This window comes from Ambystoma mexicanum, chromosome 3p, assembly GCF_040938575.1.
Source record: "Ambystoma mexicanum isolate Mex_15411 chromosome 3p, UKY_AmexF1_1, whole genome shotgun sequence".
Lineage (NCBI taxonomy): Eukaryota > Metazoa > Chordata > Amphibia > Caudata > Ambystomatidae > Ambystoma > Ambystoma mexicanum.
In genome coordinates, this window is record NC_090925.1 from 1,253,125,787 (window position 1) to 1,253,150,984 (window position 25,198).

Below are 25,198 nucleotides of genomic sequence, written 5' to 3' on the forward strand. Positions count from 1 at the left end.
CGCTCAAATATTTCAACGACAAGTGTGTGAACGCTTCAAATGCCTGCCCACTTTTCTTTCCAAGCTCTCTGAAGCACTTGAGATACTGTTCAGGTGTTTTACAGAACTTCCTGAAGTGGGCCGCCTTCACTCCCTGGTGTCGGTAAGCGACTCATCAGGGCTACACCCCACAGTACCTTGTCCGCCTCCTGTAGCTGAAAAGCAAGTTTGAGCGCTTCAAACTAGTCAAAAATATTCTTACCTACTTCGTAAGCCTGCAGTCAGTCTTTGTGGATGTGGCGCCAGGATTTATCCCAGGCCCCCTGGTTTAAGCCACTACTGCTGCTTTTGCTAGAGGTGGATCTGTTGGCCTCCTTCTCGTCGAGTGCCAGTCTGCGTAACTCTATGGCGATCCTGTCCCGCTCCATTGCAACTTTGTCCCGTTCCATTGCGACCATGTCCTGCTGTTTTTGTTCCTCCAGCGCTAGTCTCATCTCTTCCAACTGGAGCTTTCTAGCCTCTATATGGTTAACAACTAGGCCAAATAATGGGCCACTTAGAGACTGTTCCGAGGCCTGGGACCTGTGGGATGCCGCACTAGCCCTTGACCTCTGTGACACTTTAGAGTGTTGAGAAACCACGCTTGCCCCATGGCGGGATGGTTTGCAAGAAACACTGCTCGTGCTGTGTTCCTCGTCATCTTCCACTACCCCTCCCAGAAGGTCTTCTTCATTCAGGTACATGGGGTCTAACAAGTCCCCTGGGGTCTTCTCCCCAACCGCCCTCACTTCTACCCAAGCTTGGAGGCTGGTCAGCAACTCAGGTTTATTAATCATAGTGCTGTTGGGAAGTCCCCTCTCTTGACATAGGACACGCAGGACATCATTGCTCATACCTTTCACAGTCACTATGTGAAGATACATGATTATTTAACAATATCAAGTAGTGTCTAAACATTGCTTGCAACTATACCTTTATCTTTTGGTGCCTAAGCTATGTGCAAGGCTTCAACTCGATCCAACCGCCTGCCACCAATGTGACGATTCAACTTCTGGGAAACCAGTAGTCCAGGGATGAATATCAGTTTCTGAACCATCAATCAGCCCCACACCTCTAGTACACCAGAAGGGATACGAATAGATTGGAAACACAAGCAAATTATAAACCTCCTTGTCCAATGTTGGTAACGTGGTCGGAACGGGAGGCTTATCTCTGAAAGATTGTGGATCGTTGGTTAGTTGTAACACAGCTAAAATACTTATTACCTGGTTATAAAAAGGACTGTCCACTTAAGGTTGTGTAAAAATATATACTTTATTATTATCACAAAAGACAGTTCTAACACACTACAAAATACAACACACCCTGTAAATGAATGCAGAGGACAGGAAATGGGATGTACTCTGGATACTGACAGGAGGGTAGTGAGTATAGTAATTAATCGCAATAGTTCAAGGATACTTGGTTTCATCACAAAGGCAGCAATGGGTCGTAAAAAATGTCACTAGGGGCCTTCGGAGACGTACCAGGGGGACAGATCCACAATGTACCTTGTGCTGTAAGAGTTCTTGGTGCTCGACAGGGTGGAGTCGGCTTCAGGGCGCTTTGCAGCTTTTGCAACAGAGTTCAAGATGGAAGACAGCTGTGGGCATCAGACGGCAGGTAGTTCAGAGAGCAAAGCTGCAGGCTGGCCTACACAGCGGCTCAGGGTCAGGAATCGTTGTCTCGATGCTGGTCAGCGGTTCTGAACACTGGTTGAGGCGTCGCTTGCAGCTTTAGCAACTGCGGTGTAACAGTCAGCTGTGCAGTCGGTTGCAGCTCAAGGGTCTCGACTGGCGCGGAAGTCGGTAGATGCTTGTCGATGCACTCCTCCTAGCTTCTTCACTGGGCTCGTTTCGTCCTTTAAGGTGGACGGACAAAAGCTAAGGAGAGTGTTGCAAGCAGCTGTCTTGTCTTTGGTTTGTTTCAGATACTTTCTGGCACTTTCCACCTAGGACGCTTTAGCAGGGTATGCAGTGTGCTGTCTGGGTACCGGTTCAGGAGCTGCTGGAGGGTCCTCTGGATTCGGTATCTCCCTCTTGGAGGTCCTGGCCTTCCTTCACTGGCAGAAGATGTAAGGCAGCCTGTAGCTCCAGCCAGGCTTGACAGGTGAGTTCTTGCTTCTGCTTCTGGTGAAGCCTTCAACTGATCTGTCAAAAGAGGGGCTCTGCCTTCTTTTAAAGCCAAATGGACCACATGGATTGGTGTAGGCTAAGCGTACCTTAATGAGCAAATCCTGGATCCCCACCAACCATCTCCTGTATGCGTGAGGTCATAACCAGAGTGCTTTGCAACAGAAAAGCTAAAGGGGTGAAAACATGTACTACTAAGTCCTTCCCATGTTCCTGTCTGTTGTGGATCTAAGGGTCTCTCTCGTTAATGGATCTCTGTGGTTCCTGATTAAAGCGGCAGGTCTCCCTTGAAGTTGCATCGAGACAAGATTTTCTGGCTCCTTCAATCCACATACTCGTACCTTCTGAATGGGGTCTCCCTGCAGGGATGGCTACTGTAAACACACAGTCCCAGACATTACATTTCACTGTCATCGATACTGAGGGCAGGAGCTGGCATCTGGTTGACACAGTGCATTTGAAAGGTGTTGGGGTTTCCTGTCTCCTTTGTTAGCCTCTGCAGCCAGGCCCCATGTGGGTCTGTTTGAGTTAAACTCTGATTAGCATGTGTATGCTGCCACCAGCTACATGGCTCAACAAAAGGACAGGGCGGATCCATGGAGCCTTTGTTAGTTAATTAGGCTGGCCATGGCAGGGAGAAGGTTTGGCCTTCGCCCTTCTGAGATGACATGGAATACTCCTGGCTGTCATATCCCAACTAAATATGACAGGGGGGACTGCATCTGTAGGCTGTTGTCACCCAGAGTACAATGGTCTCTGTGTAAGTAGTGCAGTGAGAATAGGAAAATGGGTGCGGATTAGCCCCACATATCTTCCGGAGGTTGATCAACCATCATGCAAATTCATTTAACATTTTAAGAAGCCCAGGCGAGCACACACCCACCATGCGGATGGTCGAAATCCTTAGAGTTATTTATTCAAAAATGTTAACAATGAAATTGGAATCCCTCTGGGCAACCCATTTCATGAATCGGAGGGGTTTGTTGCTGTGATCCAGACATACATTAATTTCTCCAAAAATAATGCGCTCCAAACAAGCGGAGAATTTGAAGTATGTCATTGTCAGTGAATTGATTCATATCTCAAATGAAATGGTGCTGATTTTGAATAATCTGTTTACATTTTTTTATTGCATTATATAATATTTCCATACAGATTTGTCCATGTCTGATTTTACCCAATAGCACTTTACGCATTACTGACATAATATCATTTCTGTACTTCTGAACCCAACTTAACCCTCTCCTCCCCAGCCCCCTTCCCAACTTTGCCAGATTGTTAAACCCTGAAGTAGCATTGCAGCAAGCCGTGCATCTTACACATTGCCTCTATGGCCTTCACAGTGTTCATTTTTACGTCACATTCTGTTCTGACATGAACAGTGTCAGTGTAAGCTCTGACCATTGCGTCCTATCTACAATCGGTTCTTGCGTATGCCCCCTTATCGCCTGTCTCCACACCTCTGTCTCGGCCATTGTCCATTTTTGCTATTCTTTCCACCACCTTGTTACAGACTGGCCTTTGTACGCTTTCCATTCCATTGCTATGCAGCGTTTTGCCAATATATATTCCAGGTCTTTCAGTTCACCTACCGGTTTATTTTTCGTACTCCTCAGGAATAGTCTCAGTATGCACGCTTCCAGCGACTGTACGTCTAGTTCAATGTGCCCTTTAGACAGTTTTTGTGCTATGTCATTCCAGAACTGTGTTATAACTGGGCATTCCCAAAACTTGTGAATCATTCCTGCGTTTTCCTCTCTATATTTTGGGCAGCTTTGCTTATTTGCTCCTTTGAATCTTGCTATTTTCCTCAGTTTATGTGTTGAAATCTAGCATTTCTGGAGACTTTCTTAGTCTGCTGCTTTTTGCCATTGCTTGTCTGTAAAGGTCCTCCCCATATCAGTTTCCCAGCTAGCCGTAGTTTGCAGCTCGCACCTCTGATATGTTTATACTTGTTTCTATTGGTTTGCATTCTAGCGTGTCTCCTATTTCTGGCCACCTCCTCTTGATGGTGCTCACGATGGACTGATGCAGGAGGCATTCCCCGCTGTGTATGCCTGTTATGTCTTGAAGTTCCTGAAAACTTAACCATGCTCCTTCCTTCCACAAATCTCCTATTGTTATGACCCCACATGTCTCCCAATTAGTTCTTACACTGGTCATCAGTCCCCTTTTTATACAAAATCACTGCTGCTAGGGATATTTGCGGCGATATCGGATTTTTAATCTTAAATTTCTTCCAAGTTCTGTGTCATATCTGTATGCCCAATTTTACTAAATGTAGGTATACTAGTGGTTCTGTTGGGGGCACCCACAGTACCTCTTTCAGGTGTAGGTGCTTAATTGCTGGCAGTAGAAGTGTTGTGTCTGCTGCGGATTTGTCTGCGAGCCAGCCGACTGCATATTGCATCTGCCCTGCCGGTGTCCAGTCAAGGGATCGAAAACAAAAGGATCGAATACAATAGTTTCAAGTCAAAAGGACCGAAATAAAAGGTCGAATGCCTTTTTTTAAATGTCTTTTTTTTTTGGCTTCCGTATAGGAACCAAAAACGAAAAAAAAATTCGACCTTTTTTTTCCTGGTCCTTTTGACTCGAAACTATTGTATTCAATCCTTTTGTTTTCGATCCTGTCACCTACAACCACCCTGCCAGGTAGTATAATTCAAAATTCGGGATTCTCAATCGTCTTTTTTCATGGGCCTCATTACACGGTAGGCGGTAAGGGTTTACCGGTACCGGTACTTTACCGGTACCGGTAAACCCTTACCGCCTTACTACGAGGTCCCTTTGCGGGTTGGTAAATTAACGCCTGCTTTTAGCAGGCGTTAAAAAACGAACCCGCAAAGGGACCGGGGTGCTAATTACGGTACTGCAATTTGCAGTACCGTAATTAGCGCCTTCCCCATTCCCATTATGCCCTATGGGGCAAAAATGGGAATGGGGAAGGGCAATGGAGGAAGGAGGAATTACCGCCTTCCCAACCTTGGAATAGGGCGGTAATTCCCCTTTCCTCCAAGGCGGTACCGGTAAATTACCGGCATGAACCATGGCGCTAATAGCGCCATGGTGTACCGCCTACCGTGTAATGAGGCCCATAGAGTCTTTGGAGGATGCTCAGTATAACTCTGTGTTTATCTCCTTGCCATATGAAGTTTCTGCACTCTTTCTCGAGTTTGGTAAATCATTTTTGGGATATATTTGGGATATATCCTCGTGGATATTTCCCAAGCAATGTAGGATTCTAGACAGCGCAATCATTTTCAACAGTGCTGGGTAGTTTACCCCAAAATGTCATCGAATGTACCAGTGCCTCTAATGCTTTTTCTGTGTTAAATAAGTGTTCTTGCTTGGGGTATGGTACTATTTAGGCCTACATTTTTAAAGTTGTCTGTATTCCATGGGAGTGCCAACTTTGGTATGCTCCCACTGTCCACCGTGGCTAGTTTAGCCAGCGGGAATGAGCAGGATTTATTTTTGTTGATCACTATTGTCAACAGCCCGCTAAAGTTATGTAGTACTTCCAGTATGTGCTGGAGGTTATCTTCAGGGTTTTGCAATCTACCTTGATTCCTGCATCATGATATTCTCGCCTCATGAATGCCGGTATTGGTTCCATTGCTATAATGTAGAGCATTGGAGATAGTGGGAACCCTTGTCTGGTTCCTGTCTGTAGTTCCTACCCTTCAGAGTAGACGCATCCCGTTTTTATCCTAGCCATCAGTTTATTGTAAACCAGTTTAATCTACTGCATATACTTTGGCCCCACTCCAAGTCGCATCATCGTCGCGTATAGCCACTCCCAATGTATTGAGTCAACTGCCTTGATTGTGTCCATTGCATCCACTGTACCGTATTCGTGCCTATCATTCGTGCTTACGATTACATGATGTAGGTTCTCAGAGATGTTTCTCCCTGGCACATAACCTGTTTGATCAGGATGTATTAGTTCTGCTATCACTCTCCTGACCCTGTTTGCAAGTAGTGCTGTCAGAATTGTATTGTCTTGATTCAACAGGGACAGCGGCCTGTAGGGGCTGCATTCTGTTTTATCCTTATTAGGTTTCGGGAGGGGTACTATCACAGCATCCCGCATGCTTCTTGGGAGCGTGCCTGTTTCATATGCCTCCATGTATAATCTCACCAGGATCGGTGCTAGGCTGACTGCGTACTCTTTATAGAATTTGCTCGGCAACCCGTCCATGCCTAGGGCCTTCCCCGAAGGTAGCGTTCTGATTATGGCTGACACCTCTTTGGACGTTATGGGTTCTTCTAACTTCTGCGCCTTCTCTGAGCTCAGGATTGCTAAGGTTTTGAACTCTAGTGCCTCCTGTATTGCGCCACTACTCTCTTCTCTTTCGTCAACATACAATTCCTTATAATATTCGTGAAATGCCATGTTCACCTCCCTTTGTGTATTGCATACCGTGCCCTCTTTACTCTGGCTGGAGTGTATTGGTGTTTTTATCCTATCATTCTTGCATAACCATGCTAGGAGTTTACCTGGCTTGTCCTCATCCGCATGCGTTCCCTCCAAGTACTTCTTGTAACTATATTTGCCCAGCCTGTCCCATTGTTCCATGCATTCCTTTCTTAATCTCAATTCCTTTCCCTGTACCTTCTCTCCCATGCTGTTCCTTTTCTCCACCTCCTCTAGTTCCAGTTCTAATGTGTGTAACTCTGCAGTAATTACCTTGCTTGCTCCTCCTGCTTGGGCTATCATCTAATAATCTGTTAATATATTGTATGATATAAATCTATATAAATCTACAGCCCAGGGAATTTACTTTCAAGCAAAAAGTGTGTAGCTGGTCAGTGTTCATGCCAACCTGAGCAACTATGCTTTGGGGTGGGTTTTAGCAGGATCCAGGAGTACACCCTTCACTAACTTAGGTTTTCTGAAGTTCTTATTATAAAAGTTTGCCACAGCCATGTGAAAATGCAAGTCAAAATAACAGATGAAGCATTTATGTTTTTTAGGACGGGTCCATGAAGAAATTGACAGCGTGATAGGACGGGACAGAAAACCCACAATGCAGGATCAAGTCAATATGCCCTTCACCAATGCAGTGATCCATGAGACTCAGCGCTGTGGAGATATTGCTCCTCTAGCAGTTCCACACATGACGTGCCGGGACACGGAGATCCAGGGATACTTCATCCCAAAGGTAACCAGATACTAGCTCGACAATATGTCATTACACCCATCCTTCTTCCAACACCAGCAACATAACATCAAAGAAGGAGGAAGCATATTTCAGATATCTAGTCAAGTAAGTTGAGCCTCCATATCCCTATATTAATTGATACTCCAGACAAATACATCTGAGCTATCTAGAATAAAATACATGTTTTATCCCAATGCATATTTAACAAAAGAGAAAAATAACTACATTTTCAAAACAAATAGAGTTTCAATGTCATTGTCAGATTTAAGGCAAATGGTTGGGAAGGCAGAAATGACAAAAAGTGCAGGCAGGCAGGGTATGGTGGTGGAGTTGGGGCAGATGATCGGTCAGCGCTTGGGGCAGATGGAGATTGGGTGTGGTAAGTTCATTAACAGTGCTTTCTACGGTTAATTGTTTCACATTGTTTATTTTTAAGTTTATTATTTTTACAAGTGAAGTCCTGTTTTTAAAAGTCTCTTGCGATGCCTGAACACTGCATTGTCTCCCCAGCAACACTTACTGAATGTATCATATGTGCCTGTGACGCTTTGGCCGTCAAGCCTGTACATTATTATGGTACATACGTTGTAACGATAATAATTTGATTAAAGCATGTGTTCCTCTCATTAATAAATCAGAATTGCAGTTTGTGGAATGCAGGCGCTAACCACTAAATAAGCCAGCATTCCATATTCATCCTTTCTTCTCAAGGTTTCCAGTTCTTTAGCCAATCAGCAATCCTGGAAAGGAGGCTCTAACTACCTGTAAAGGCTGCATTCCAAACTTCCCTTTTTGGCTTACTGCACAAAAACCCAGACTCATTTAAAAGCGGAAAAGGTTGCTTTAATGTGACAGGCCAAAGCTTACAATTAAACGCTTATATGGCTCCATGGCCTTACAGACTAACGAAATATTTAAACAACCAATTAACTAATTACACATTTTTCATTTTCCCCCAACAATTAAACAATTAAATAAAGCCATTTCCTCCCTAACTGTCCCTTGGACCCTCCCGTCTCCTTACCCCTTTTCCAGACGTCCCACTTTCTCCCTGGGGCCATGCCCCTCCAGGCTCAATACCTGTTCCCCCGGGGTGGCACGCTTGTGCAAACAGCACCACCCCATCCTTTCCCGTGTCATTCCCCCATTGTGCTTCCCTCCCCCCACATCAAAAGGGGCCATGCCCCCGGCACCAGAAAAACCCTCCCCCGAGGTGTTCTTTCTGCCCCCCCCACCACTTTACTTTACTTCCAACTCTTTAACCAATCTCCCATCCAAGAGCCCAGGTCCGCCAGATAATGATTGTTCCCATAAATCGACAAGTGTACCCCATCCTCCCTAAAGATCATGAAGCCTTCATACACTATTTCCTTATGTTACATCACCTGCACCGCCACAGAGGCACAAAACTTCACCATTTCTCTGTTGATCCCTTTTCTAGCCCGCTCTATCGCTCCCTCGCTTCTTGCTCCCCTCCACACTCTCCGCGGCAACAACTTAGTCCACAGCACCTCTGCTTGAGGCCACATTTCCCGCACCCATACTAAATCCCTTTTCATTTTCCTTAGCAGAGCCACTCCTGTATCCCTTACCAGGTCATTCTCTCCAGCATGAATAATCAACACCTCTGGAGCCCCGTAGCGTTCCTGCAACCCAGCCAACATAGGCAGCAACTGGTCCCAGCGCAGACCCCATAACCCGTGCCATCTTACCACCACATCCTTATAGCTACACCCCAGTTGCCTGCCCATAACCCTTTTCTCCGCCTCTTTCCCAGCCCATTTAACAATTGAATGGCCGACAATCCACACTTGCGCCAACTCCCCCTCCTTTCGCACAGCATCTGAAAAAGAAATTACAAAATTACTACCATAATACATTCTCCCCACACGCTGCTGTCAACCAAAACTTCTGCCGCCTTCCTTCAAAATTCCCCTTTATGAAACTCCCTGACATACCCCTTGTATCTCCCAAACCTCCAACGCCCCAAACATTTCACCTTATCCTCCGAGAAACCCAACCTATTACCCTCCGATGCTGCGCCCATCCTGAATGAATGTGTACCAAAATCCTCTGCCTTTTCTCCTACCACTACCAGAGCCTTCCGCAATACCCCCAATACTTGTGCCGCTGAAACCGGCGTTCCATCCTCATGCTTAAACACCAAGCCTGACTTACCCCCACACTGTTCCTTCCACAACCTGCCTGTCTGCACTGGGCATAAGTCCTTGCTCCCCTGACCCAACAAAACCCAAGAACCCTTTCCCTTTTGGTCCGTTTTAGAATTATTAATCTTGATGTCCAGACCCAATTCTGTAATTTGCACATTCTCCCACTGCAATCCCCCATACCCCCCTTTTCCCCCACCAACTCCGAAACCCGTAAAGCCCCGAAGAATAACCACGTAAAAAAACAGGTCGCAAACAGCTCCCCCTCCCATACCGACCAGCAAACTCCCCCCACTGCCTTAACCAACCTCTGCAGCAATTCCGCCGATATCGGCCCCCTCTTGTCCTTGTCCCTCTTACTCTCCCTTGCCCATCCTTTCAACATCCTACTCGCCATTCCCCCCCCCCCACTTGGCTGAAAACCCCAGAACCATTTCCCGTAGAAAGCAATCCCTGCTAACTTCCCTGCTATAGTTGCTCTTGACCAGCCCCTGTCCATGCACCTCAGGAGGAAGTTCATGACATCATCCCTCCTCCGCTCTTCCGCATCCCATCTACCCTTCCAACTACACGCTCCCCCTCCAATAAAATCCTCCCAGGCCCTCCTGTATGACTCCTTAGACGCCCCGGCCAATGAACCCTCCACCAAAGCCAGCGCTCTCATCTTCCTATCTTCCACAGCTCCTCCGGAATCTGCTGCCCCTCCTGATCCGCATCTGGAGCCAATCCACGGAATCTCTGCCATTGAAAACGAGATAATGCATCAGCGATACCATTATCCTTCCCTGGCACATGTGTTGCCTTAAACACCACATTCCATTCCATGCAGCGCAGCACAAACTCTCTCATGAGTCTTGCCACCCTCTGATCCCTTGCTGACTGCCTGTTTACCACATGGACCACGCATTCATTGTCAACATTGAAATTCACTTTCCTATCCTGCAAATCCTTCCCCCACAACTCCAATGCCACCAGCAATGGTAAAAATTCAAGGAATGCTATACTCCTTCCCTCCTTCAACCACAGATCTGGCCATTTCTCCGCACACCATTTTCCCCCCCAAAATACTCCGAAACCTCCTGCTCCTGCTGCGTCAGAAAATATCTGTACTTCCCATGTCACCGGGTCTCCCTGCAACCACATTGACACCCCATTAAAATTCTCCAAAAAAGGCAGCCAAATTCTGCAATCCTCCCTCACTGCCCCCGATACTCTTATCCGATGATGTGGCCACTTTGCTCCCGCCATAGCCCTCGCCATGTTCCCACAAAAAGTCTGTCCTGGGGCCACCACCTTGCATGCAAAATTCAGATGCCCTACCAATCTCTGCATGTCAACCAGCGTCATTTTCTTGGCCCCTACTGCTCTCTCCAGCAGCACCACCAGTTTGGTCACCTTGTCGTGCGGCAAGCGTGAGGTCATGGCCACTGAATCCAGTTCAATTCCCAGAAATGTCAGCACCACTGCAGGCCCTTCTGTTTTGTCTTCCGCTAATGGCACACCCAACTCCTCCATTAGCTCCTGAAACAACTGTAGCATTCCCTTGCACTCCCCTTCTCTTTCCGCCCCGCTAATGAACAGAAAATCATCCAGATAGTGCAGCACACTCTCCCAACCCGAATTAAATGAAAAAACCCACTGTAAGAAGGAGCTGAATGAACCCCATTGGCAAGGCTTTGTCTATGTATATGCGGTCCTCAAACTGCAAACCAAACAACCAAAAATCCACCGGCAATAACCTAAAAGCCGCCTTGATGTCACACTTGGCCATGAAGGCCCCTCGCCTTTCTTTCCTTACCAGTTCCACTGCCTGGTCAACACTTGCATATACAACCCCACATTCTTCCGGGGCAATGAAATCATTGACTGACATGCCCTCCGGCCATGACAAATGGTGTATTAATCTAAACTCCCCCGGAGCTTTCCTGGCCACCACCCCCAGTGGGGATATAACTAAATCACCCGGCAGGTCATCAAATGGCCCTACAATCCTGCCCGCCGCTATTTCTTTGCTCAACTTTTGTCTCACCACTTCAGCATTTTCTTTGGCTGATTTCAGATTTTCAGCCCACCGTCGCACCCTTGGGCCCTGGTAACCCAATATGAAACCCTGACTAAACCCCTCACCCAAAACCTTTGCGCCTTCCCTGTCTGGATAAAATTGCAACCATTTCTGCAGCACCCCCACTTTAAATGGCATAGAAGCTTTTCCCCACAACCCCTCTACCTGAACCTCTCCCCCTGTCTCCCTGTTGGAAACACTGAGTAAGAGGGTGCTTTCCCCCACACTTGCTACACTCATGCCTGAACCTACACAGGGTCCTTGTGCAGCCGTCCTTATTAAACGCCCAACATGCTGCTGAGGACTGCCCTCTGCCTCCTCCCCCTGCCCCCTCATGGGCGGGGCGACCAAGAAAGGGCCGGGAAGGCACCGGCAGCCCACTTGCTGTGTGCAATGTCGGGGCAGGCCTCGTTGGGGCCATCCATTGCAGCCAAAGATCCATGTCTATCTCCCCCCAAACCGCCTGACTGTCTTCCGCCATTCTCGCTCTGAATTCCTCATCATACCTTACCCAGGCAAAGCCCTTGAAACTCGTGAAAGCCTTCCTAATTACGTCCATATATTTAAGCAGGGCCACACAACGCTCTGGGAATTTTTCACAATAAACACTGGCATAAATGATAAATGCCGACGTCCAATTCTCAATAGTCACCGGGACCCTTGGGCGCGAAGCCAGTTCCCTCTCTTCTTCTTTAGACCCCTCCTTAGCTCTCACTTCCCTATGTAGCAATTTAAAAACATCTACAAATTCCCCCGCCTGAATCTTCTCCCTGGTCGCTGCCATCAAGTGCGCCCCCAATGGTTTTGTTATCCCCATGTATGGCAGTTTTTTCTCTTTTCCTTTCACTTCCACCTCCACCTCCTTTTCTTTCCCAGCTTGTCCCTCGAGCCCCAATGGCTCCACCACCTTGTCCGTTTGGACCTCCACTGAGCAAATGCCCTTCTCAACCCCCAAGGCTCCGATGGCCTGTACGCCAACGTCTTTCCATATCCCTTGCAATCCAGCCCCTTCATTTCCCGTCCCCCCTCTCGTGACCCCTCTCTGCCATGCAGATGACCATTCCATTTCCCGCTCACCTCTTTCCACGCCTGCCGTCTACGGTCTGGCGTCCACACCGATGCTCCTCATCTCTTTCCTTAGAGGGCTCCTACTGCGGGGACAAAACATGTCAGCAGACTCACCCAGCTAACAGTTCCCCCGCCCTCTTGCCCCCCGATCACCCCGCACCTGCCTTTCCAGATCCCACCACCCAGTTCTTCTCACCTCCCCCCTTTCCCCTACCGCCCTATAACCTTCCACCTCCCATTGCCCCACATAATCCTCCAAACCAACTTCACCCCCCCCCCAAATACCATTGTGGATGCGTGCTCGTGCCCCAATCGAGTTGATCTTCCTCGTGCGAGCCCGGGTCGTCCGCCTCGCCACTCCTTTGACGTTTTCTCGGCGGGGCCGCGGAAACCCCTGCCTGGTCCTCTTCTCTCGGGTGAGGCGTTCCGACCTCCACCCTTGAGTCCTCATCGCTAGGGGCCGTGCTGCACCCTCTAGGCTCTCCATGCACCGACCAAGGAGGGGCCGCCCTAAAACCCTCTACCTCCACCTGACCAGTGGGGGCTGTGCAGCACCCTCCGCCCTCACTCCTCCTACCTGGGGGGGCCGTTCCGCGCCCCACCCTGACCTCCTCCATTGATGGGGACCTCTCCCTCCTTCTCCCACCTGCACTCTTCTGCAGGTATTTACCCCCTCTTCCCCTCTGCCCTGCCACCCCCTTCTGCGCCCCATCCCTGGCCCTGCTGTGGTTCCCTTGAGTCACCTCCTTTTGAGCACTCCCAGCTTCCCTAGGGATATCAATCACTCCCTCCCTCGATGGCTGCCCACCCGAACTCATTTCTCCACCGGACGCCCTCCTGTCTATCTCCCTCCTCATCTTCCTGCCCCTGGATTCCCACACCTCACCTCTCCCCGCCGTGGGGCTGCAAGCCACCACTGCCGCGAGAGCCCCATCAGCTGCAGCTCTGCGCTGCGGCCTACACCCACTTATCCCCCCCTCACCCGTGACCTCCCCACCAGTGACCTCCCCCACTGCCCCTTCCAACTGGGCCCTAGATGCCCTACTAATTATTTCCAAGGCCTCCCTCAGAGCCTTAGCATCTACCAGGCCCTTCTTGCTGGCTCCCTGCCCCACCATTGTGCACCACTAATCTGCCTTGTGCACTAAGTTTATGCCCCTGCCGCTAACTAGCTAAGCCCCCGAGCCAGAAACTACCCGTGGACAAAATCCTGGAAAAATTTTAAACCCAGGACAAAGAACTGCCCCTCGACCAACACTACTCTCCTTGATAAAGAAAAAATACCTATACCCAAGGTATAGGATTAATAAATAACTAATCCCTTGGCCAAGCACAAAATAACCCCCTATCTACTAAATCCCACTTTTTCCTTAAACAGCCCCTTACAGCACCTAAACTGTTGTGGGAGAAAATTACACCCTGGCCCCAAGCTAACTGCCCAAAACTAACTTACTGACACTGCCCCCTAGAGGGTTGAAAGCCTCACCGCACTTGGTGCCAAAAATTATATTTAATTCCCCTAAACTAACATGCCCTGTGAACCCCTTCTTTAATTCAACATGTCCCCCCAACAGCGACAAGAAACCCCAAAAACTGCGCACCCGGGCTCCAGATTCTGTGACAGCAGGCCGCGGGACACTCCGCCCTCTGGTGGCTTGCCGTGCGCACCGCACTGCCTGTCAATAGAACGTGGGCCCTTTAAGGCACCCGCACTGCCCACTCTGACAGGAGCCAGCTACCGTGCTCCCGTAAAACTAAGTAAGGAGCGGGCACTCGCGGCAGGCTAAAACCACAATTCTTTCCCCCCCCAGCGCTAACCCAATGCCTTTGGCGGTCGCTCCCCTAATAGACCCTGCCCCCTCTCCCCTAATACTGTACGAGCAACGGCAGCGAGCCGCCCCCCTACTATGAGCCGGGCTCGTACAGCAGGCTCGACTCCCTCCCCCAAAACACACAGAGGACCCGTGACTGTGAGGGGCGGGCGCAGACCGGCCTAACGCGCTCCGCTCCTACAATAAAAACCCACTTCCCGAACCCACCGGAGACAAGGCAGAGAACAAACTCCCGCCCCCACTGGTACGGGCAGCACCACCAGGAAAGAGAAACACCGGTAAGAGGGGGCACCTTATGTACGGTACCCCCGACTATGATACCACTTTAAAATGTAGCGTACAATTATACAACATTTGCAGAAATGCTCCTGCTAACTATTCCTAGCCTCCCCCACTACTACAACTCTAATCCCCTCACCTATGCTACCTCAGGAAAACGAAAGCACAGCTAACAGGGAAGGCTCGGGAGCAGGTGACCCGGACTGCTACAATCGCCACGTCCAACCGTCACCTGCCTCCCGAACCTTCCCTGGCCCCTTAAATACCCCGGGGAGGCGCTCTGCCCCCCACGGCCACTCGCTGGCCGCGTGCAGCACCAAAAACCTCCCCGGGGGGAAACGCTTCGCATTCCCCCGGGGCCCCCCTTGTGATGTGTACACACTGGGCACTGGAAAAGGAGACACGAGCTAGCACATTTTTACAGGACGACAGATGTAAGGCTTCCCTGTTGTTCCCTGATCAAGCTCTATTAGAATTATAGCCCTTACGCTCAGGCTCTACTGTGAGCCAAATGACCTAAATCCTGTTATACGCCCTCGCTTTCTGCTCGGGACCTCTGCTTGGGACCAGTGACTTGGGTAGTGGTGACCTAGCCCACAATAGAACCTGAGGTTATGGGCTCTTATTGTTTCAATAAACCCATGACTGACTCCATTGATGTTGTAAATATGTATTTTCCTGCTCCGTTGTGCCTCTTAAGCCAATACCGTTTAGTGGGAAGGTGAACAGTGCCCCTCTTTTTCAGAAAAAGAACATATATTTTAGTTGCAAGCTTTCCGCGTTTGCAGTTTTTTATTTGGAAGGACAGAATAGACCCTATAACAGCTGGGAGCTTAGCTTAGGGTAAGCACATTTGTCTTGGAAACAAAACAACACAGAGCGTCACAGGACTGAAACCCGTTCCCGTGCTTAGAGGCTGGTCTCCGGCATGAAGCATGTGCGAAAGCTCAATTTGATTTTATATTTGTGTTCCTTATTTTCAAAGCTCATATCTTTCAATGTGCACTTTGGTTGAATTTGCATAGTTTTACAGTAGATTGGAAGTTTTCACATTTACAAAATGAGCCGATAAAATGATGTTTGTAAGTAGAGCTGGCAGTGAAGTTACTCAGAAGATAAAGTAAAGACGGTTTATGGTCATTGCATCGAATTCCTTGCATCGACATGCATTTGCATCGTATTTTTTCCATCTAAAAAATTAGCATCAAATGCATTTTATTTTGGGGGGGTCCCCCCAACCCCTGTTTTTTAGCCTTTATAATGCACCTAAAAAAAATGACCCTTTACCCCCTAAAAAGATGCATTTGATGGACATTTTTTAGATGGAAACATTTCGATATACCAGGAAAGACAATTGCATACAGTTGTTTAGAATAGATATGCTATTAGTGCCTAACGTGAGGATGCCATCCAGTCAGCATCCATGAACGCAGGGCCTGAACCGGCAGTATATGTTGTGGGGGGCCTGCCATGTACATCCAGCGGGCCCCCGGAGTGCTATGGTCACTGGCATTCGACAGGCCAAGTGCCTGTGGGGTTTGGGGCCTTCCCTGGACATCTGGCAGGCCCCATGGTGCTACATGACATCAGCACCATCGGGGGTGGGGGCATAGCCAGCCATGCCCATGACCATGCAGACCTCTGCCACCGTCCTGGCACGAGAGTCCCACGGCATCAGGGCATGCTGGCCTGTGCCTCCACGTGTAGGCCTCCAGGCCTACATAAATGAGACACAGACTCAGTTGTTCCTCTTGGGAGTCTGCAGCCATTCTGCTGGGCATGTCTGCAGGGGCTCCTTTTATTAGCTTGGGCCATGACACTGTCATGGCCCATAATAAAAGGGTAACACACAGGCGAGGGACACATTCCCTTAAAGGGGCAACACACTGGGGAGGGTCCCACACCACAGTATAGACTGTGTTCCAGGAGAGCTGATTGCTGCCTACCCCGTGCATTGGGCTCCTATGTCTAGCATCTGTCGCTTCCCCCTCTGCTTCCTGCCTGTTGTGATTAAGGCACACTACCGTGCAGTCACAGGGCATGGTTTCATTGATCACAGCACGTCGCCTGTTAGGACTGCTGTGATCATGTGTGTTGGGCTAATAAAAGGGGCAAGCAGCTTTCGGCTCGGCAGTTATGTTTACTCCAAAGCCGGCTCTGTGTCTGATGTTGTATGGGTGCATGAATAGGGCCAGTTCTTCCCAGAGGCCTTAACAACTGGCGACAAGGGTCTCGGCGTACCAACGTGTGGGCTGGCCTCCCGGCGCAGGTGTACCCTGCAGCGCTGCCGCCTCCCTCTTCAGGCGCGCCTGTCATGTGGTATCTCCTGGAGGGGGTGCCTCTCTGAGTTGAAAAAGAAAAAAAGAGACAAAGCCCGTTGTGCGAGGAGGAGGCGCCTGTCTGGTCGGGCAGCCTGCGAGCTACCGCCTGCAGCCCGTTTCGTGCCTGCCTGCACTCCCCCATGGAGGATCCCCTCAGCGGTGGAGCGCAGGCCGTGAAGGTGGGACGCCGGTGGTCGGCCAGCGAATCAGGATGTCAATTCTCTCCTCTCCCGCTTCTGCAAATATCTCGGCGGTGGAGCGCCGGGTGAGAGAAAAGAAGAGAGAAAAAAATAATACTGAATAAGCCACAGCAATTAAAGAGGGAAGTCTCTCGGACCACGCCGGTGTGAAGCAGACTGGGGGTTGGCCCCACTGCAGCCGCCAGCTGCCACCGTGGCTCTCGCATTGAGAGTGCTCGTGTGGTGGTGGAGGAGAGGTGCAAGTGGGCAGCCAGGTGAACAGACCAGGAAGCCTGCAGCAGGCCAACGCGGCAAGACGAGTAGATGAGCTGCCAGCACAGCCACTGGGCAGGGCAAATACAGGCCTGCTACAGACCAGTGGTGGTCACGGGGGTGCGTTGGTGCTACAGCCTGCGCTAAAGTGACCTGAAAGTCCTTACTACAGTGGCATTACGGCACACCAGTGCCCTCCAGCTACCCAGCCCTCTGCAGCAAGGTGAGAGCGCCCCAACACCAGTGCCTACCAACCATTCAGAATCCGGCAGCAAGGTGAGAGCGGCCCAGCACATCAAGAAAAACACTCAGCACCATAGTCCATCGGTGTGGGGCTGCGCCCAAACACAGCGACCTGTCTGCTGCGGCCCACAAGAACGTACTTGTGTGGCTGCCGTTACGAGGGCTCCTGAATGAGTTTGCCTGCACAGGAATAAGATCAGCAGGGGCCCATCATGATGCAGGGCTCCATGTTTGGCACCAGTTCCAGGGGTGCAGATGCGCTAAAGGGCAGAGCTCACAATACCAGGACGTCCCAACTTCCTCACACCAAGCCCAAGGGGCACTGCACTGCACGCAGCTACGTTGTTCCACAGCCACCCGGTGCCAGAGTTCGACATGAAGGCAAATCCTGCGAACCTAGGCCCAAGCTGGACACATTGGCTGGAGCAGCTAGATATGTTTTTTGAAATGGCCGAAATAGATGATGACGCCAAAAGGAAGACTCTCCTGCTGTTCTACGCAAGGAGCAAGGTCCATAAGCTGTATAGGGTGCTACAACGAGGTGATGGGTCATACAGAGTGACGGGGAGGGCACTGTCCAACAATTTCGCCCCAATGGTCAACATTGACTATAACCGATTCCAGCTCTGGCAGGATGCTCAGGGGCCCAGAGAGTCCACTGATGCATTCCACACCCGGCTGCGCTGGCTGGGAGCGATGTGCGCATTTGTCGATGAAGAAGGAAGGTTGCGGGCCAGATAATCCAAAAATGCTGGTCCAACAAGTTGCACACCCAGATACTGATGGAGCCAGGAATCCCTCTGGTGCGAATCCTTGATCTAGCAAGAGCCCAAGAGCTGGTCGAGGTGCGGACGACACAGAGGGAGGTAGCCATGAAAGGGGTGCAAGGGAAAGAGATGCACACTGTCAGGACACAGAGCAAGAAGACTGCTTCGGCGACAGGGGCCGGAAGCAGAGCCATACCAAGGAAGAGCAAGGAAGAGGCACCCCAGAGACTGTGCGAGTTCTGTGGAGGAGGGCTGCCACATGCAGAGCCGTGTCTGGTGGTGGGGCGACAGTGTGGACGGTGCCACAAAGCAGGGCATTACTCCAACTTCTGCAAGACCTTCTGGGCATCCATTACCGGGGACAGCGAACATGAGCCAGGAGAAACAGATGGGCTGAAATAGCCACCAAGATGATGCTCTTCGCGGAAGACGCCAAATGGCCAGAGGAGGCAGGAGAATGCACCAATGAGAACGGAGTGATCTCCCTGTTTGAATATGACTATGATGTTGAGGACGTGTTCTTCCTGTCAGAGCAGGAGCCAATGCCACCTGCAAGCGACCTGTGGGCAGCAGAGCGGAAGAGGGCAAAGAAGGCCCGGATCTTCCAGCACAGAAGTGCGGGTGGCCGGGCCTAGGTGCACAGGTGGACCCTGGACCTGAATCATGCTGAAGTTAAAGTTTACGTTAATGTTCAAGTTCCTACCCGTGGCATGGGATGTTGTGACTAACGCACACTACCGTGCAGTCACATGGCATGGTTTCAGTGATTACAGCACGTCGCCTGTTAGGATGGCTCTGATCACGTGCATTGGGCTAATAAAATGGGCGAGCAGCTTCCCACTCACCAGTTATGTTTACTCCAAAGCCGACTCTGTGTCTTATGTTGTCTGGGCGCATGAGTAGGGACCGCCCTCCCCGGAGTGCTTAACACTGCCCTCGCCCGTCCACCTCCCCGTCCCACCCCCACTGGCCACATCTTTTTCACATACTTTATAGCCTGGGCCTCCATCTCCTTGCAGGCTCCTCCCTCAGCCCCCTTTATGACCAACTACGGAAAGTGAGAAGGGAGTCGCTCCCTGGTTCCTCTCACCGATCCAGCAAGGGTCAACTTTAAAAGGGATAATCTTTCCTTGGACAAATGGGTAATGCACTGTGCCTGCCTATTCATCAAAGGCAACAATCTTTTTTTTTTGTACAAACACTTTTGCCATCCGGCTCAATGAACAGGGAGCTAATTGAATTAGGCACCATGTTACAGAATACGCTTCAGTGCTACCTAGGCTGTTACCAGCCATAATCACCTCAGAACATGATGCTTAATGCAATACTAACTACTGTGACATGTTGACCATTTCACTGTTCTGTGTAGCGAAGACCCTGGCGTACACATGCATCTCATCAGTGAGCCACAGTGCATGGTGTGCACTATATCGATGTGGCCAATTATTGTGTACAGGGAACTGCTGTCATCTCTTGAACTCCATTAGCGTGGAATGTTCTGTAGTTCATACTGAATTGAATCACTTCTTGGTCGGCGCAATGAGGCAAAGTGATTTTCACAGAATCACCACATTTAGTCCGGTGCAAGGGCTCAAATTTGAACACAAGGATTTGAATTCCAGAATTTGAGTCACACATCTCCTCCCATCTTTAATTTAACTTTCAGTACTCAATACTATCATAGCATCAGGCCATATGCTAAATCATTGTACCATTATTCAGTGGATTTCTATGAAACATGTTGGGCAAAACTAGTATGATTCATGGAACAAAAATGCATTTCGAATGGATTGTGTCCTCCCACGTATTCCTCATCTTATGATATAATATCTCTCCAGCTTCGGAAAAATGTTCTCTCGAGAGAGGGCCCTGTATGCGATGTCGTCACGTCGATGTCCCTTAAGGACCTCCGTTGAGCGTTGATGTCCTTGTTAGTATAAATAGCACATGGAGTGCCCGTTGGCTTCAGTTCAATTTTTCCGAGCTTATGCTTCGAGTTATTAATGGCACGCTTCAGTTTTTCGCAAGAAGAATTTCTTCTTCATCGACTCCTTCGACACCCAAGTCAGGTTTTAAAGAATGTCAAGACTGCAGATAGAAAATGTCTATTACGGATCCTCACCGTGGTGCCTTTGGTGTCTAGGCTCCGGCACCGTAACGACGACTGTGGATCCTGTCAGGCCATGACAGAGAAAGCTCTCAGGGAGCACAGATGTAAATTGGCGGCAGGGAGGGTGGCTTTGAAATCTTCAAAGAGAGAGAAAAAGTCTGGCAAGTGTAGAGACTCTTCTCGGCGCAAAAAGTCGAAGAGGCCCCGATGGAGGAGTCGATCGACGCAGTCTTCGTCTTCTTCCACAAAGAAGGCGAAGAAGAGACGTCATAGGTCTCCCTCTTCATCATCTGATTCCTCTACCGAGATAATCAGATGCCCGACAAAATCCGATTCCTCAAGGAAATGGGATGCATTTTGGGCGGAGATGATGCGTATTTTTGAGAATTCAGCCTCGAAAGAATCACACAAAAGCCATGCCCCGGTCGCTCCTTTGGACGACAAAGAGAAGTTGAAGGCTACTACTTTGAAGCCGAGCATGAAGTCGGCAATACGTCAAGAAAGTTCTCGACCCGATGGGAGTATGGACTTGGGAACCGAGTCCTTCCTCTGTACCTACGAAGAAGCACAAAGTGTCGAAGAACTCGATGACTTTGTCAACTCCATCGGAGTTAGACCTCTTGACGACAAAGTTGAAGGCAATGACGAGTAAACCGGCGCCATTTTCAAAGCCATCTTCGACACCGTCGACGGCCGCTTCGACTTTGTCAAGGGCTTTTGGCATACACAACAAGATTTACAAACTTGTCCTGAAGAAAGACTTTTTTAAGTCTATGTCTTCGATCTATGAGGAGGAACAACTCTCTGAAGAGGAGTCCCCTCCTTCTGGGTTGCAATTTGGCACCCAGAATGTGCCAGAAAAGCTCATTTCTGAAGAGTCGAAAATGAGAGACCTTTGTAATACTCTCCAGTCGGCTAGTGGTCTTGACACCTTGCCTGAACTGGAATTTGGCAGGCCTGGCCCTTCTGAGCATGCAGATTCATCCTATAGAAATCTCATGACAAGGGTCACGGAGTGTATGGGTTGGAGCAGAGCTTCTCCTACATATGAACAGGATGACGTGACTGACATCCTGTACCAGTGCCCTCAGAAGGACCCAATTCTGCCCTTCCATAAGGCCCTTAAGAGAAAAGTCACTTCAAATTGGGAGGCCCCGGAATCTGGACCTGCAGTTAATAGAAACTTTGCAAGGAAGTACAGGCCTTCAAGCAGCGATCCAGAATACCTGACCAAGCACCCCACACCTGAGAGCTTGATAGTTCAGGCTGCCACTTCAACAAGGCAATCGGCTTACCCCTGTATCCGCCGAGATAGAGATGACAAGAAGGTAGATGCCTGGGCACATAAGGTTTTCATGGCAGGCAGCATGGCCTTGACATCTACCAACGTCACGTGTACTCTTTCGAGATTCACTTATACCCTGTGGGACTGTGTTGCCAGGGTGGCTGATCACATTCCAGAAGGCGAAGAAAGAGACGGCTTCCTGGCTGTAGTTCAGGATGGAAAGGAGGCAATGGGAGAATGTCTCCAGTCACGTTCAAATACTGCTGACAGCATCAGCAGATCCATGGCTGCTAACACCGTGCTATGCAGATTTGCTTGGTTGAGTTGAGGAAGTCGGGGTTTGCACGAGACATGCAGGCTAGACTGCTCAACATGCCTTTTGACGGCTCAAGGTTGTTCGACAGCAAGCCGGATGAGATTCTGGAGAAGTTGCAGGCCTCAAAGGTGACGGCTATATCCCTTAGCGCCTCCATTTGGAAAACCTCAACAACACTATTCCGGCTCATCTTCCTGGAGGGGTTGTTCTTTTAATTTCTATTCCTCAATTGGAAGTGGGAACGAGTGGGAAGTAGCTCAGGAAGTCCTTTAAGAGATCTTCACCCTTTGGGGAACCCCTCAAGTGGATCTATTCGCGACCGGTGCCAACCGGAAGTGTGAGCAGTACTGCTCCAGGGTTACTTCCCCCATGAGAGGCTCTAGGAGACGCAATTGTGGTGGACTGGCGGTTTCCACTACTGTATGTGTTTCCTTCAGTCCCCGTCATTCCTCATGTGATCAGGAGGTTGATAAAGTTTGGAAAATCCATGATCCTAATTGCTCTGGATTGGGCCAAGAGGATGTGGTACCCAGACATTCTGGACATGTCCATCTGCCCTCCAACCCATCTTCCACGAAGAGAGGATCTTCTCTCGCAAGAGGAAGGTCCGGTTCTCCATCCAGAGGTCAAAACAGTCAGCCTTCAGGCTTGGTTTCTGAGAGGCTGAGATCCAAGGATTGTGACCTCCCGGATGACGTAATGGAGAAGGCCAGCAACCAAATCCTTGTACCGGTTTCGTTGGAATAAATTCAGCAACTGGTGCAGGGATAAGAATGTGGATCCATTGCAATGTGGCACACCTATGGTGCTTTCTTTTCTTTTGCATTTAGCCAATCTGGGGCTCCAGATTGGAACTATGAAGGGATACCTGGCAGCGCTTTCCATTTTTAAGCGCTCCTCAGAAGAGGATTCCTATTTTAAAACCCCCTTGATGGTACAATTTCTAAAGGGACTTACTAATGTTTACTCTCCAGTTCAATTTAATGTACGGTACCTGTTTGGGACCTAAACCGTGTATTCATATTTTTGACATCCCATTTGAACCTTTACATTTGTGCCCTTTAAGGCTCTTGACATTGAAAACTGTCTTACTTATCGCAATAACATCATCCAGCAGGGTAAGTGAGTCGCAGGCTCTTTCTTGTAAGCCTCCTCATACTACCTTCTATAAAGATAAAGTCATCCTCAGGGTAAAACCATCTTTTCTACCGAATGTAGTCTCCGACTTCCATTTGTCGCAAAAGATAATGTTGCCAACTTTCTATCCTCCGCCTCATTCAAGTAAAGAAGAGGAGAGATTACATAGATTAGACCTGAAAAGGGCTTTATGTTTTTACATTTCAAGAATGGCTAAATTTCGCAAGGTTGATCAACTTTTAATTGGTTATACCGGCCCCAAATTGGGCCTGGTAATCACCAAACAAACAATATCCAGATGGATTATCCTGGCCATTGGCAAATATTATAGATTTGCAGGTAAAGACCCGTCGGAAGGCCTAAGGGCTCATTCCACAAGGGGCATGGCAACCCCTCTGCGGCTCATCAAAGGGGTGTCCCAGTAAATGACATCTGTTCAGCTGCCATTTGGACGTCCATTCATACATTCAACAAAAACTACTGCCTGGATTCTGCCTCCAGTCAAGGAGGACTTTTTGCTAAGGCCACCCTCCCTTCGGTCCACAATTAAATTGATTGATACTCCGCACCTCCAAATTGTTACTGCTTTGGGAGTCTATCATAAGATGAGGAATACGTGGGAGGACACAATCCATTCGACAAACAAGTTACTTACCCCTGATAACATTCTTTCGATTGGATGTTCCTCCCATGTATTCCTCATTGCCCCTCCCAGCCTACCCCACCGTACAATTTACGCTTTCTGAGAGCCTACGGTCTTGGGTACGACTGGTTAATTCCTCTAAGAAGGGGAAAAGAAAAACAGAACTGAAGTGAACGGGCGCTGCATGTGCTATTTTGACTGATGATGATGTTGATGCTCGACGTAGGCCCTCGAGGGACATTGACGCAAAGACATTGCATACAGCACCCTCTGTCTAGAGAAACATTTTTCCAAAGCAACAAAGCTGGAGAGATATTATATCATAAGAAGAGGAATACGTGGGAGGAACATCCAATTGAAAGAACATTACCAGGGGTAAGTAACTTGTTCTTCTACCATTCTCCATAGTACAATGCCAAATGCAAGGATCTGAAAATTCCCTTTTTTATTTTAGTATCCATTATTGGTTATTCATCATGAAAAGCTATTTGGGGAGTTGATGAAATATACTGTGGTTCCACAATCCGTGAAGATGAGTCTCCATTTGCAAAACAGTGACTCTCCTCCCCGCTCTTAGGTCACGTTTGGCAGATCTGCAAGGTTGACCGGGGGTCGAATCACCAGCTGGCCAGTTAGATGGATGCTTTCAGCAGATAGATATGTGTTCCTAGGATTTGAGGGGCACACACTCCTTTTTCTGATTTCACTACTACCTATGTCTGCGTCTGATACCATACTACAGGCAAATGCATTGCTTCTGTAGAGACAAATACAGCTTCATGGTACAGAAAAAAGGCTTTGAAAAGCCCTTAAATACTTATGGCACCCAATCAATAAAAGGTGGATATGTGAATTCGTAGAATACTTGTTCTGAATGTTACAAAGGGTCTTTCTTCAATATAGAAACAGATTTAGGTATGTGCGACCACTTTGAAGAAAGATTTTCAACTTTAAAGACTTGCGTGAAATTGTATTCCCCTTTATTATCAGAGAGTTAAATTTTGACTCCAATCGGGTTTCACAAGTGTTGCACGCGACTTTGTTTTGATGGAATATACCTTGTAACAATTTATCAAAGTCAGCTTCAGGTTTCTGTCTGATTTGGAATACATTCCCCTTCTAAATTGGACACACGCAACCTCTCCGGCAAAGTTTTAATACTTGAACAATAGAGAATGATAGACTTCTTTTGTATGCGAA

The 25,198-nt window shown here is 48.8% G+C and overlaps 1 protein-coding gene across 1 annotated transcript in view; it reads left to right on the forward strand.

Annotated features, from left to right (window-relative positions):
• Positions 1-25,198, forward strand: part of LOC138581417 (cytochrome P450 2D17-like) — a 451,371-nt gene that overhangs the window by 355,063 nt on the left and 71,110 nt on the right. Inside the window, exon 7 of the mRNA XM_069652732.1 lies at positions 7,128-7,315. Within this exon, the coding sequence (XP_069508833.1) occupies positions 7,128-7,315 (188 nt within the window). The remainder of the gene's footprint in view (positions 1-7,127; positions 7,316-25,198) is intronic.